We start from the raw sequence: 15465 nt of genomic DNA on the forward strand, positions 1-15465 counted from the left end.
CCTGGATGCACTTTTACTGTGTTCTGCTCAATGACAATACAATAGAACAGGTGACATACGGCTTCAGACTGTACACAATAATACTGCAAAGGTGCAATATAGTGCTATTCAATTGTTGATTAACAGAAAAAAACAACACTAAGCTCTCTTTTTGCTTCATATTGCAGGTGGCATTGTTATTTATCTTATTATGTTTTCTCATTACATTCATTCTGTCTGCACACACAGTCTGTCATTATTAGACGGTCTCTGTCACTGCCTCACAGCTAAAAACAATAAATGAGTAGCAGTTACCTGAAAAAAGTGTATGTGTATTGGTAGAGTGCATGGATGAATAGAGATAGCCGAAACTCTACGCAATTTTCTCCTGGTCCACAGAATCTGTGTCTAAGTGAATGTAAGTTTAAAAAATGTTGGCAGATGAAAAACCCATCATTTTAGTAGTAGAACCATGATTAGATGCAGAGAATGTGTTAATAATGCAGGCTTTGGTTGTTGTTGGGTTTTTTTGTTTTTGTTTTTTTGAGTGCTGCACTTTGCTTCATGGTATTTGTGAGTCATCTGAACCACTCCAGTGCGTCTGTGTTCATCCTCACCTTGACTATGACCTCACTGCCAGTTTACCTGTCTGCTCCCCTCTTCCTTGTTTTGATACTGAACTCAGCGGATCCCCTTCAGTGTCTCTAACACTTATATACATTTTCTTTATCACACACTTTTAGCACCTTCCTGTCTCCCTGCCTAATGGCAATCCAGACCCCTCAATATCTCTGTCCTCTTTCTTCAGTCTGTTTCATCCTTCCTGACTTCCCGTCTGCGTCCCTCCATCACTTCCTTTGGCTACAGCATGCTGAATTAAACATTTCTACAGCCTCTCTCAGCAAATCTGCCGACTACATCAAATCCTCCTTTGCTCACTCTATTCAATTACAGATGGCTCATCCAAACTAATTCGAAACCTGAGTCGGACAAATGTAACACCTTTATATCTTTTTAAAAAGCAAATGAGGTACATATCAGCACATTTACATATTCACTCTTGATGTATGAGTTAAGTTTTTCTTTTAAAATGTACAGATGTTAAGATATTGCAATTGAAAAAAAAACGTAGGGGTGGGAGTGTGGTCCGAGATTCAGAGCTTTCTGTTTGATGAACTGTTTAATTTTAGAAATGGAGGAAAATGAGTTTGCACATGCAAATTAGAATAGCAGATTATTCATTTTAGTGCTGATCAAGTGGTCGTCTAAGAACTGATTACATTTAGGAATAATTAACATCATGAAGGAAATTTCCTTTGAGAAGTATTCCTGGTAAATTTAATTAAATAAAAGCCTATCGTGGTTGCAAACCCTAAATCGAACTAGCCAAACTGGGGAACATAAACTTGAAAAAAAGAAGAAAAAAGCCAAACAAAAACAAGCTATGATGGTGATCATGGCTCAGTGCAAATTCTTTTTAGTTGTTATGTTTGGTATGGTGAAATACATGATATTTAATGATAACACAGTTGAGCTCCAAGCTACTCATATCATTAAATGTGTATCCTTCTGTTATTAGCTAGGATTAGTAAACCATTAGTGACCTGACATTAGACCTCGTATAATTCAATAACTTTTTTTTCCACTCAGCACTCAGCTCTCTGAGATTCCTCAAACTATTTATCTGCTTTTGTAGAAAGAGTTTCGTACAGTATGATGGACAAATGCTTTAGTGGGAAATTAGTACGACCTTGTAGTCAAAGTGTTGTTGCAGACTCACTGTGGAGATGTGTGTTTGTCTAATTGCCACAGTAACATGAGAGTGCTGCAGCTGCGTAACAAAAACAAAGCATGGAAAATAATAATGCCATTTGGAGTGCACAGCACGTAATATTGTCTCGGAACAGTCAAAATATGTGTAATGAGTCGCCAAAAGGGAAATGAGACTCGGTGAGGAAATCACACATGTAGCTATGACACTTTGGCGAAAGTAGTTCTCCAAACCAAATTTCCAACTTGGAAAGCATGAGGATCTCTGGGAAATTATTGCCATTGAGCTCCTACTGCCACAGGTAAGGAAAAGAGAAGAATTGCTACATCTACCAGATGCTGGTGGTTTGTCCAGATGTCCAGATTTACAAGCAGCTTTTACTGCTGGATTATCTTAACAGTCAAGAATCTCATGAATTAAGGAACAAAGGAAAAACACTTGCAATAAGAGGCAAATACTTTCATGTTTTCACATGAACCCAAGCACACAACTTTGGACAATGTCGAAAAAATCAGGTCAGGACACTGTTTGAAGTTGCCCTTTTCACATGTAGCTCACAACAGGAGATAATGTGCTTCAGAGGCTTTCTCACTACTGGTTTAGGTGCCCACCAACAAGCTGTAAATTCTTTAGACACTGACTCAATAGGGTATTGCGCAGACTTTGTAGGCAGCCGAAAGCAAGTTTGATTAAGATTCAATCTGACTGAGCAGGACATTTCTTAAATAGAGCTTTGACCGATGATGATGAGACAGATGTAGGGCTGGAAGGGACGAAAGTACAGTGAAAGTGGGTTTTATAGTCTTTTTTTCAAAAGGCTTTACTAAGTCAGTATAGAGACAGAGTATAACAGAGGAGTGCAACAAAGAAAATCTAAATTTCCTTTGTGAAATAAGTTATAATACTTGTGTTCAACATTTTTGAATCAAAGTCCAAAAATTGAACTTCCTTTGTTATGAGATTTTAATTTAATTTAGCATAATATTTTCGCAGGTTATTGCAGGATTTTGATCGGATCCTTGGATACATTTTGAGGGTTGCTGAGCTCTGACTTAGTGACAAGAGAAGCTCTATCAGACCTCTCTATTCATCCTGCACAGCTTTTCAGAGTACAATCTATGAGAGCCATGCATTTTAATAAATATTTTTTATTCTAAATAACAACCCTCATCCTGCTTCTTTGATTACAGTGCAATGCTGATTTGAGGCCTTTAAAATGCATTAATGGCTACCAGATTTGCATTTATATTGGATTTTTTTCCCCAAACACGCAAGAACCTGAGATTGAGCTCTGCGAACAAAGACCAGACAGAGAACACGCATCATCTGAAACACATTCGACCCTATAATAGAGTACAAGCAGGAGCACGAGTGATGCTAGTGTGAGCAAAACAGGCCATCGAATTTCACCACTAACACCTTATTCAGCTGAGCTCTGATATAAAAAACTGTATGCAGCCAGCAGTTAAAGTGGCTTTTTTGACCAAAATACAATAAAGGAAATATATATGACAAAGAGTAAGATTCTGTTTAAAGACTGCAATCAGCAGGGAGAGAGTGGCGACAATTACTCATACAAAGAACACTCCAATAATTTCTTTAAGACACATAAGTCTAGAGGGAGCGGATAATTGGTGCCTTCCGGTGTGTGTGTCTCTCCCCTTGAAGCGGCAATGACCTTTTCAGAGCACTAGACGCAGGGCTGGAACCTTCTAATTCCGTGTTTATCCTTCAAATTAGGCACACTGCCCATGTTATTAAAGATGGGGGAGATTTGTTTGTTGCTGATCAGGTTGGCATTGTCCACACCGCGTGCCTCTGGGGTAATCTCTCTTGATAAGTGAACCCGAAAGGAATGGATGCTTTGTCTCTCTGCAAATCTGATTCAACCACTTTCCACCACTAAATTGTTGAGGCAGAGAAAGTCCCCGGGGAAATTTACAAAGCGATTCAGTCCTCATTGGTTGTTAGAGCAGAGCATGCCTGGGCAATCATGTGCCAAGCAGGACCAAGGCTATGTATGATTTCATTCCAAACAAACACTACATCAGTCGATGTCACTCCACCTTCCTGGTTGAAGATGCGCTAATCACTGAAATTATCTGAAGGTCGAGGTTGGAATGATTAAAAGCTCTTGACCTTTGGCGACAATTTCATGCATTCCTCTTAAATATTTGGGGTTTTTTTTTTGCAAAATGTATATGCTGTACCTAGAAGTATTTCTCATTTTTGTACACTAATAGACAGCACAAGATCATTTAAATGTCAGACGGAAATAAAAAAGATCTATCAAAGTTTGAATTGTTTACAGATGCCTCGTATAGGTATGGATAGTTGATTGTTTTAATGAGAAACACATCATTTTTTCATACTTTAGGTTTAATTGACTTGTCATGATGAAGGGGATATCTAGAACTCATGGCTGAATTTGATGCCACTAATGGTTTGTTAAGTGTGAAAAACAACAGGAGCCACCTGGGCCCACCAATAGTCCCAGAAGCACCTGACATACATACACACACTCTGTTTTAATAAATCACTGCAGCATCACAGACAGGACTCGACGGCTGTACACTGTCTGCGGAAAGCAGCTTCTGAAGTTTTGCCTCTGAGATTCATGTCTCTGTGCAACATCCTGCTCTGTCAAGTTACACATTATGCAAATGCATTGTTTACCGTTCATGTGACAATATCAAGGAGTGAAAGTCAGTGGGGACCAAGGGCTGTGGCAAGTTACCAAGTGAGACGAAGGAAAGCGAGACAAGCAAGTCTGTGAAAGAACTGCCAAAGAATGAGGCAAATGATTCTCTTACTCTGTTTGCAGTCTTTCTATAATTCCGACTTAGCAGACTGTAGGGGGATGATAGGAAATCAAAGCACATCATTCTGAGAAAGATAGATTTAAGCCATCCAATTTTTGTACTTCTGCTTCTTTGTGTGAGCACTGAGGAGGCTGGTGATGTAAAGCAACAGAATGTATGTTGCATGTTATGGATTATGTTGCAACTAATGAATGTCAAACTCTATGATTTGGGCATAAATAAGTAAGTGGTGCAAAATTAATATTTAATTGAACTGAACTGATTTGAACTGGGCTGAATCAAAGTGAACTGCAGTGCAATGAGTTTCATTTAATCGAGTGAATAATACATTTTTGTGGGCCTAATTGCTCAGTCAAACTAGAATAAAAACAGGATATTAACATTCGTGAGAGTTTGAAAAATTAGTGGTTGTTTACAGAATTGCTGGAATTGCTGAGGTCCTGGGACAGATTGGTAACTAGTCCACGCTGTACCCTCGCCACGAGGTTAAGTGTGCAACGCCCTTAATTTCTGGGTGATTGCTTTTGATCGCAAGGTGATTGCCCAAGTCACCTTTGTCTGAGGCATCTTGTCTCCAAACGGCTGCGGTCTAACTGAGGGTAAATGCAGCAAATAATGACCATCTAATTTATAAACACAGGCAGATCTATCAGACAATCGATGAGTCCAGCTCATCTGTGACATAAGTCTTTGCAATAGGGGACTCGACTAACCTGGCTGCCAACTAGTTGTATACCGGTTATACTCCTATTTAAAGCAAGCTTGCCAAGCACCTATGTCCTTTTGCAGTTAAATATTTTTGCAGTTAAACAAGAAGTTGAAGAAATTGAGCTGATATTTCTCTAATTATGAATAAGATTTGACTAAATATAATGGGGAAAATGATTCATTATTCCCCTACTGAATTTGTTAGTTTGCCCACTTACAAAGACATGAACAGTCTCCAATTTTTATGGCAGTTTCACTTTACTAGTGAGAGGCAAAATATCAACCACAAATCCAGAAAAAGCACATTACATAAAAATTATAAATTGATTTGCACGTTATTTAGTGAAATAAGTATGTGGTCTTTAAGCAAAACATAGCTTAGTACTTTTTGGAGAAACCCTTGCTGGCAAGCAAAGCAGTAAGCCATTTCTTATAGTTTGTCACCAGGTTTGCACATATCTCAGGAGGGATTTTGGCCCATTCCTCTTTTTGATACTCTCAAAACTCTCCCTTTAGCTTTTTGGCTGCCCCTTGTCAACTTCAAGCTTTCACACCCTCCTTTTGTGTTCTGGCTGAGAGAAATAGGTTTGTCATCCAGGATTTTATGGTAGATGGCCCCATCCATTGGCCTCTCAATGCAATAAAGCTGTCCTATACCCTTATAAGAAAAACAGCATAAGGTTTCCACATTCGTGCTTGACTGTGAAGGATAGTATTCTTTGGGTCAAATTAAGCATGTCTCTTCCTCCCAACATGGCGGTTCAAGTTGAAGCAAAAGAGCTCAGTTTTGGTTTCATCTGACTGCACCATTTTATCCCAGCCCTTTTCTGAATCATTTAGATGTTCACTGGCAAGCATAAGACAGGCCTGTACATGTGCCTTCTTGAGCAGAGGGACCTTGTGGACTTTGCAAGATTTCAACTAATTATGGTGTTATGTGTTATGTAGTTCTGGGATAATCCAACACCTTTCTCACATTCTCATGATCATCCTCACCCCATGAAGCAAGACCTTGAATGGAGCTCCAGAATGAAGGTGACTGACGGTCATTTTATTTCTAATTCTCAACAAGCTTTTTGCTGTCTTTGAGCACATTACAGCCATGTGCAGGTCTACAGTCTTGTCTCCGACATCCTTTGACTGCTCTTTGGTGGTGGAGAGGTTGTAATGTAAGAAACTGAATCTGTTGACAGGTTTTCTTTTATGGACATAATGAGTTATGAATCAAGATGATGAGTATCTGTATTTGACTGATTCTTTGTGATCTGTTTATCACACGGGCACACGGCCAATCCGTTGGAGCCAGAAATCTGTCTGATTTGAAGGGGATCAAATACTTACTTCACTCAATGACATGCCAATCTATTCATAATGTTTATGGAGCGTTCTGTCTGGGTTTTTGGTTGATGTTCTGTCTGTCTCAATTGAAATGAAACTACAATAAAAAATAGAAACTGTTCATTTTTTGTAAATGAGCATGCTTACAAATTTATCAGGGGATTAAAAAATCATTGAAGGTTTTTATTTTACTGGTTTTATAAATTATTTAGATTATCATAAAGTTAAAAATTTGTATTTCAATTTACTAATAAAAATGGCTCGCAACATCACACAATAATTTCACTATTGCAGGAGAACAGTATGGAAAACCTAAAAGATTATTTTTGCGACACAGGTGGTATTAGTTACATTAAAATAAAAAAAAGTGCTCACTGTGAAACAGACTGAACCAGCCATTTAAAAAATAATCACAGAGTTACTGTAAAAGTACAGCAGTCAAAGTTTATCACACCATTCACATCTGCCTCTACTTTACCTGACCTGCATCTCTGTCATCCACTGTCCACACTGCTCAATCCACACCCCTCCTCAGCCAGGCTCATCAGGCTGAAACCCATCCGATTCGGCTGCTCTGCTCTGGATTTCACTCTTTATTTCCTAGGATTAGTACTCCACACTCTGGACTCTCTGCTCAGTTCAGCTACAGTTCCCCTGCTGCTCTGCACAGCCGGTAACTTGCCCGGTTCTCCATGTGTACCGTCACGCGCTCCCCCCACTCTGACCCAGCTCAACATCCCATCGGTGACCTGTTTTGCCCTGCAGTAATTATTCTTCTTTTCTCTAGATATACACTTCACACAGTCTTGTAAGTGTATGAGTAAGCAATATATGTTGCTAAGCAGTTTGGCATGCCACAATTGCTGTTTTAAATTAATTTCTGTGGGGTCAAAATAACGTCCTTGAAGGTTCTAGGTATACGTGGCTGCATTTTTTCTTTTTATCCCACAGACCCCAAAAAATGACTTAATGATAAATAAACTAATTTTAGGAAAAGTTGTGCAGTATGTTGATGGACTAATTTTAAAATATCAATTCCAACCCAGTTGGTATTCCTATATATGTAGATGACAACAAATTTACAATTTCTAATGATTTATCACAATTAATCACCATGTGATTCAATTCAATTCAATTCAACAGTAACCTCATGACCCTTTATTTCTTAACGCGAAGACCTAAATATATTATAGCAAAAAAACAACATTCAGATGACCCCCTGTCAGCAAAAACTTGGTGATGATGGGAAGGAAAAACTCCCTTCTGCTAGGATCTTGCTCAGGGACGGCCAATCATATACTGCATTCGGTTTGCGGTGAAAGGAGGATGACAGAACAAACAGACTGGATGTAAATGCCAAGTTCTGCCTATGTTATTGTAGGGTCAATATAAAGCCCCTTGAGACAACTGTTACTGTGATTCAGTGGTATGTAAATAAAATTAAAATAAATTACATTGAAAATTAAAATAAAAATTCACCAGAAACTGATAGCTGACTGACTCCATTCTCTTGCCTTTTTTGGTGTCTTAGCACTAAAGTCATTTTAAAAATACTGCTTCAACATTAAAAACCTACTCTGTTGTCTACAGTGTATTGGTCTACAGTAGCAAGCTAAAGCAAGGAGTCTTATCTGCACTTCATTAATATAATAAAACAATTTCACGGGGGTGAGACTGGCTGCATCTAAATATAAAAAAGTACACTTAATGGGTTAAAGATGTACAGAGTTCAGCTTTTTGCAACTAAAATCTCAAAATCTGAAAATAGCAAAGCCATAAAAAAGACATTCCCCTAAAAAGCATGAGTGGCATCAGTACACAGGCTGAAAGTGAACTCACCTATAAATTTTATATCTAGTCGTAAATCCTTGGCGGAATCTTTCCACAAAGGACAGATAACTCCGAGAGTGGTGGAAAGGTCCGCGGTCAGAGATGAGCCAGTCATATTGCTTGGTGACATGTTGTTCAGTGGCCAACGGATCCTGGCGGGAAGACTGAACTGTTATATGGTCCCATATAAACAGGAAGCAGATGACCTCAATAAACCTCCAGTTCATGCTTTTTTTTAAGCCGCTCTCTGTTCATTCTCGCTCCATTATGTGGAGACCTGATGGGAGAGAAGAGCAGAGGGAAGGGGGGGGAAGGAGATGCAGAGAAAGAGAGTTGTTACATGACAAAGTCTATTTTAGCGGTACAAGAAGATGTCATAGAGTTAGGTTAATTGTCTTGTACGGAACAAATAAGACAGTGCCCTTGTCATTGTCACTTCACTGTGACATGGTGTATATTTATTTTCTGCTCTTTCTTAGCTTTGCGCCCCCTTCATGTCTGGATTTTTTTTTTCTTTGTTCTTGGGAAAATATGCACATTCTGCCTCTTCATACATAGACTGTTTTTTGTTTTTGTTTTTTAATTAACACTTTCTCCAGTTATGTAATAGCTGTCATTATAATTTCTGACAGGGTTAGAGGCAACTTTATGACTTGATATGACACTCATCCACTAACATGCAAGATCAACATCACCCTTTGACCAATGGTGGCAGCTATTACCAGAAGAAACTTTCAGTTAGACCACTGCTTTTGTCATCACACAGATCTTATTATTACATATAATGTTGTTCTGTAAATATGTCTCAAACAATACATAATAAAAGCAAAAGAATCAATAGGAAAAGTTCATCTAAAAGCACCAGTCAGAAACCTGCCTCTCATTGAGAAGCATATACATAACACATGCATGCTATAGCATTACTAACCCAGTTTAATACTTAAATACTGCTAAATTAAAAGTGGAAAAAAAAATTTTGGACATTAAAAATTATTAATTTTCTCCTTGTACTCCTTGTGCTTTTGAATGAAAATATCTATTTGACACTGAAATTATGCCTTGCGGTTTCCGATAAGAAAAAAAAAGATTTTCATCAGTAATTGCATTTAAGAACTCTGGCCCCTGGCCGTGGAGCAACAGTGTGCTATTAAGTGCTACTCTATGCAAAAATTTCCCCTCCCTTCATGGTTTATTACACAATAACACATCATAAAAGAGCAGGGAAAATTTAATGGGCCTAATCTTTTCCAGTTAAATACATGATGAACTGCTTGATTGCCAAAGTTAAACTAATCATAGTATACGGATGGGGAGGGTTTTTTCTTTTTTTAATTATTATTATTATATTTCTTTTTCTTCTGTCACGTCATGGCTCAAATTAGCATGTCAGTTAAATTAATTCTATATTTTTTATTATTTAAACAATGTTTCATCTCCTTGCAAAAATACTTGGAAGAATCAAAGATCATTTGAATATCAACTTATATAACTAGCAATAATCACACTGCCATATTTGAAGTATAAGCTGATTGTAATGAAATTTCAACTTTCCTCCAATAACACTTTATTCCCGCTTTAATAGCAGTCATGTTTTATGTTAATTACGTTAGACTAATTTGAGCTTGGCTGTCAGAATGAAACAATATAATGAGACAGAGAGGGGAAATACTGACCAGGGATTAATACTTTTGTGATTGTGCTAAAATGGGCAGTGAGAATTTTGGTAATGCCATGTCAAAAGAAAACGTGAGAATTTTCAATTTCATATTCATTTTTTAAACCGTTTATAGGAGTGCTGTCTGCATACAGCAGTCTACTTTATAATTAATAACAATTCTTTAATGAGTTATGAGTTATATTGTTATCTGAGACCTACATGCACATCCAGCACGACAGGCCAATAAATAATGGAAATGACAAATCAAAGTTTCTCCATTTTTAATTGCTAATGTAGAGACAAATGCTGTGTGCATGATGCATTTTCATGAAAGTTTGTGCGTAGCTCTTTGTGTACATTACTATGGTTGGAGAGTGCATTGCTTCCTTCACAAATGTGTTTGCTTTACATAAAATCAGTGGATATTTTTCCTATAAAGTAGCTGGTATAGTGGTTTTCAGATAAAGGCTGACCTGCTGTGACGGCTCTGTGCATAACGCTCATGGACGTTTTAAAGTTTTAATTTATTACTAATTAATTAATTAGAATTAATTATATATTCTGGTCATGAATGAATCAAAATGCGACTAAATTGAAAATTAGTAGAAAGCAATATTACTATTATGTAGTTAATAGGAATATTCCATACTGTATAGCATGTGTATTTTCTCTATACTGTATATACATATAACATTTCATACATGTGTATGTATATGTTACATACACCAAACACAGCAAGCATAATTTGGCAAGTTGGGGATTTATGAAGAATCACAGGATCACTGTACAGTAAAAATATACATCTTCTTCATGTACAGCATTCACCTTAGACGTCCTTATGTGCCTATTTATTATATTAATGACTAACTGGTCGTCTTTCTCACTATTACTTACTGACTTACTGCAACACTTGATTTAGTTACTTTGTGCTCTTAGCAGTTGCACTACCATAAAAACCATGTCTACAGCTGACCCAGTACTCTGTCATTTCCACCACCTGGAGCATTAGTCTGAAACCTCTTAGTGAGCGCATTTACATTCATATGGCCACCTGACAGAGTAAATCCTCAGTCAGGTTTATTCATACGTAGATAGCTGTCTCTCTTGTACTGCCAAAAAAAATTATCTCACGACAGATTTTTTTCCTGCTGGCTTTGTGAGTTTCCCATCTGAACATTTTCACACTCTGTACCAAAATGTATTACCTGATAAAACTGAGTCTCGACCGAGCACGAGTAAGTGGTTATACTAAATGCTGAGTAACTATGTGTAGTCGGTCAATTTATATTAAATTTCTTACGATGCTTTTTTATTAGTAGTACTGTGTTAAAATAATAGTTTACGCATTAACTGTGTGAAGCCTTTAAAATGTGAGGGCCGCACCTTCATGAATCAGTGCTCATTGGTGAAAAGCAATGTCCACATGGGGCAAGGTGATGGACTTGTGGTATTTGAGGGGCTGAGCCATGTGGTGCAGTGAACCAGCTGCACAGCTGGAAATGTGATGGGATTAGGAATCAGATACACTCTTTTTTGAAGGTTTAAAAGTCTTTCAGTTTATATATGAAAGCTATAGAGAGCATTTGCCACACAAACATTTCTCCCATGAACACGCTTATGCTCATGTGCATGAAATGCTGATTCACAAGGAGCAAATCAAAGTAAATAAGCCACTAAGGACGGTGATGTTAAATTAGCTTGGGAGACGATAACATACTTGGTTAATCACTATTACCCAGGTCCTAAGAGAACTGTTCAGTGTAGGAAACCGATGAATGTCATCACAAGGACAGCCAAATAATTTGGAAGAGAACCACAGGGAGGGTTTAACAACTGGATGGGGTGTCAACCATCCAGTCCCTCATTGACAGAGAGATACTGGATGCATTTGCATGCACTAAATTATGTGAGGGAATATGAGGATTTTGAGAACAAATATCAGAGATAGCCTTAAGGCAAGAAAATACAAATGGCATGTTGTCATACATCACAGAGGTCTAGCTCTAATAACTTACTTTTAGGATTATGTTAGACTGTATTTAAACATTACCCACAAGAGAAAATAAAACATCATGGCCTCACTGATGATTTTTTTCAAACATCTCATAACGATTCTCCACGTTTTGATGTAGATAGATAGATAGATAGATAGATAGATAGATAGATAGATAGATAGATAGATAGATAGATAGATAGATAGATAGATAGGATCTTTTTCTAAAGTTTACTCAGTTCTTACATACTCATGTCTCCAGGTTTTGACCAATGTTTCAGCCTTCTGAATTGGTTTATTGATCTGGTATCTCTACAGCTGGTACAATAGCAGACAAAAACAATGCAGACAGAACTACAGATTGTTAGTAGATTTCCAGCATCCTCGTGAAAACACCAAAAAATCTGAGTACATAGTATGCATCTGCACAACCATGGTGTTGCTCCTTCAATCCTGTTGATTGTTCAAATCGAATCCCAACCACTAGTAGTTCTGAATTATTCCAGCCTCCTCACCTGTGCTTTTCATGGGCTTGGTCACAATTCTTTTCCCCCTAAAATCAGCCATCATTTCCTCTTTCTTGTTATATTTAGGAGCAGACAATCATACTCTCTGAGTCAGCACTTTAAAATTGTTAAAGAACTTCAGCAGATTGGGGAGTTATAGTAGAAATCTGAGATGTACAAAGAAATAGAACCGAGGACTGAGCAGTCCCAGTGGCACTCCTGTGTTACTAACCACCACGTCAAGCTGGCACTTCCCCTGCCACACAATCTGAGACCTGTCTAACAGACAGTCAGCAATCTACAAGATAGTAGATTGCTGACCCCTATCTTGCGTAACCTCTGACTCAGTGGAAATAAAGGCACTGAAAGAAAAAAAAAACGGTTCCATCATTATCACTGATGTTAGAGTCACTATGTTGCTGCATGTGACAGGCAAACCGGAGATGGTCTTTAGCATGTGGTCCAAGGTACGACAATTTTAGTCTCTTTGATACTTAAATTGCATTTGACTTTAGGGCAACTTGATGCAGGATACCAGATATCTATGCAGCACAGAAGTTTAGGACACTGGGACTGATAGAATAGCTGGGTCTTCTTGCACTGGGAAGACCCAGCTCAGGGTCCTGTGCCCTTGTAAAACAGACTCAGCTCACTGATTCAGTCCATATTGCATTGCTGCCGCTCATACTCACAAAAAGAAAGCCATATGAAAACTGTTAAATGGCAGAGGTCACCCCAACTGTCCCATGTCACTTTGATTATATATGTATGTATTTCTTTGTTAAGAATCTGGGCCTCACATGCTCAATACACATGCAACTCTATTCCTGTACCAAGGGTCACAATTTGCAGGGCTGGCCAAGTCAATCAATTTTAATCCATGAATGGGAACAAATTACATTTGTTCTCATGTCAAGAGTGCTTGTAACTGATGAAAAGATGTGTGTACCAGCAATGCACAACAACACACTATCCTTGATAATGCATTTATGCAAAGGTAGAGCATGAGATCAAAACAAATGGCAATCTAAAATCATACTCACATTTGCTTGGTCATCTGCGCAAATATATGTAGGGTTTGTTTTCACTTTCTGTTATATATATATATATATATATATATATATATATATATATATATATATATATATATATATATATATGCATATGCATATATAGATCATTTGAGGTATTTATTTTTGGGGTGGATTAACAGAGCTGAGAGGGGAAGAGACAGCGAGTGGATCACGTTTACCCTTGAATAGCAGGGTAAAAAGGGGAGGATGTCTGCTTCAGGAAATCACAAGACAGGACAAGGGAGGCTTGTTTTCTCCATCCTCTTTTTAAACAGCCTTATTCATACTGCAACTCCTCCTCCATTCTGCTTCTTTCAAGGGGATTCAATCCCCATTCTGGTCCCGTCACTAGCTTTGCCAATCAATTCCTCTCTCCCTAGTGTGGGGCCCTAAGTGTCTCTCTTTATTCTATAAAGTTCATAAGAATGGGGAGGCTTGTTCTGCTTATTTGTATTCTAAATCCCAGGGAGGCAAGAGATCAGGATAGAAAGAAGCCTACTGCAGGGACAGGTAGACTCACTGGAATTAGAACAGATAGTGTATTCTGTATTTTTACACTGTCCATTGTTCATATGTGACATCTTGTCACCAGTATGTATTATTTATTTTCTACATTTTCAGTCAGAGGAATTGTATGGATATTAGCAGATGGGATTCTCTCTGAACTCTTATCAGCACAGCTGCCTCAGAGTGAATTTATTCCCAGTGATACAGGTATAATGCGCATAGTGAAGCAAAACCTTTGACGCGAGGTTATGGATGGCTGGCAGCCTATGAATTTTTATACTCCTCTGGGTTATTTTACCATAGTTCATATTAATATGACCTCAATGGGACCAAAGGGTATGCAGGATTCATGCTGGGGAATGACAGAATGAGGAGTGAGAGAGCAGAGTTGCATCTATATGCCAAACCGCTGTCGTCTGAATTTGGAGAATTATTATTGCAGAGCTCACAGTCATGTCTGGAAAGGCGTGGTAATGGTCTGCCACTTGCAATTGCTGGGAAGCAACAGAGGAATGGGAGGAGCAGCCGTGGCTAACTTCATTTGTACTGGATTCTTCCCCCCACCCAATCTCTCGCTTTGGTCCTTCCGTTTCTTTAAAAAGGACTGCAGTGGCACCCTGACCTTCAGAAAACATGGCTGAGCAAGCAACACTCTGTTTGATAATTAAATTCTCTGGTTGGTCAGCAACCAATCAGCTCAGCTCGGGGATCAATGGCTGATTTTAAAGAGCAAACTAATTCACTAATGGTCAGAGTTATTCCAATTTACCTGGCTGCTGAATTATTGTGTCCACATCTATTCTGGGAGGGGAAGGATCAATGCAAACAGGGGAGAGGAGTAGCAGAGGAGAGCATCCGTCATGTGATGTAGTGCACAGAGTGTGCATCGAGGTTGATTTGATGACTGCCCAGCTGAACAGAAGCTATGCGGGGGCAGTTTATGAGATGTTTCTAAACAGGGAATGTCTCTGTCATAAAGCAAGCTAATTAATAAGGTTTCAGTTTAAGTGTGAGCGCGAAGACCACGGATGGTCTTAGACACTGGGGTGTGTGATTGGGGTGTCAAATAAATTAAGCAAGCTGGCAAACCACAGGGCATAGAAATTTAGCATGAAATAAAAATGGAATTCATTTACATCCTGGGGGATTTCTGAGCAATGGAAATAAAAATATTGTGACAGTTGAATAATTTTTTTTCGCTCTGGGTTTTTTTTTCCCTTCACTCATATTAATACCTTACCTTTCTATTAACATTGCGAATGGGAGTGCTAACATGATTAT

The 15465-nt window shown here is 38.3% G+C and overlaps 1 protein-coding gene across 2 annotated transcripts in view; it reads right to left on the bottom strand.

Annotated features, from left to right (window-relative positions):
• The window catches only part of brinp1 (bone morphogenetic protein/retinoic acid inducible neural-specific 1), a 105629-nt gene that overhangs the window by 70264 nt on the left and 19900 nt on the right, over window positions 1-15465 (bottom strand). For both annotated transcript variants that reach the window (XM_084935336.1, XM_084935337.1), the window contains exon 2: window positions 8458-8725. In XM_084935336.1, the coding sequence (XP_084791462.1) occupies window positions 8458-8675 (218 nt within the window). In that variant the 5' untranslated portion in view covers window positions 8676-8725. The remainder of the gene's footprint in view (window positions 1-8457; window positions 8726-15465) is intronic.

Source organism: Perissodus microlepis, chromosome 7 (genome assembly GCF_051167445.1).
Source record: "Perissodus microlepis isolate ML-2025 ecotype Zambia chromosome 7, ASM5116744v1, whole genome shotgun sequence".
Classification (NCBI taxonomy): domain Eukaryota; kingdom Metazoa; phylum Chordata; class Actinopteri; order Cichliformes; family Cichlidae; genus Perissodus; species Perissodus microlepis.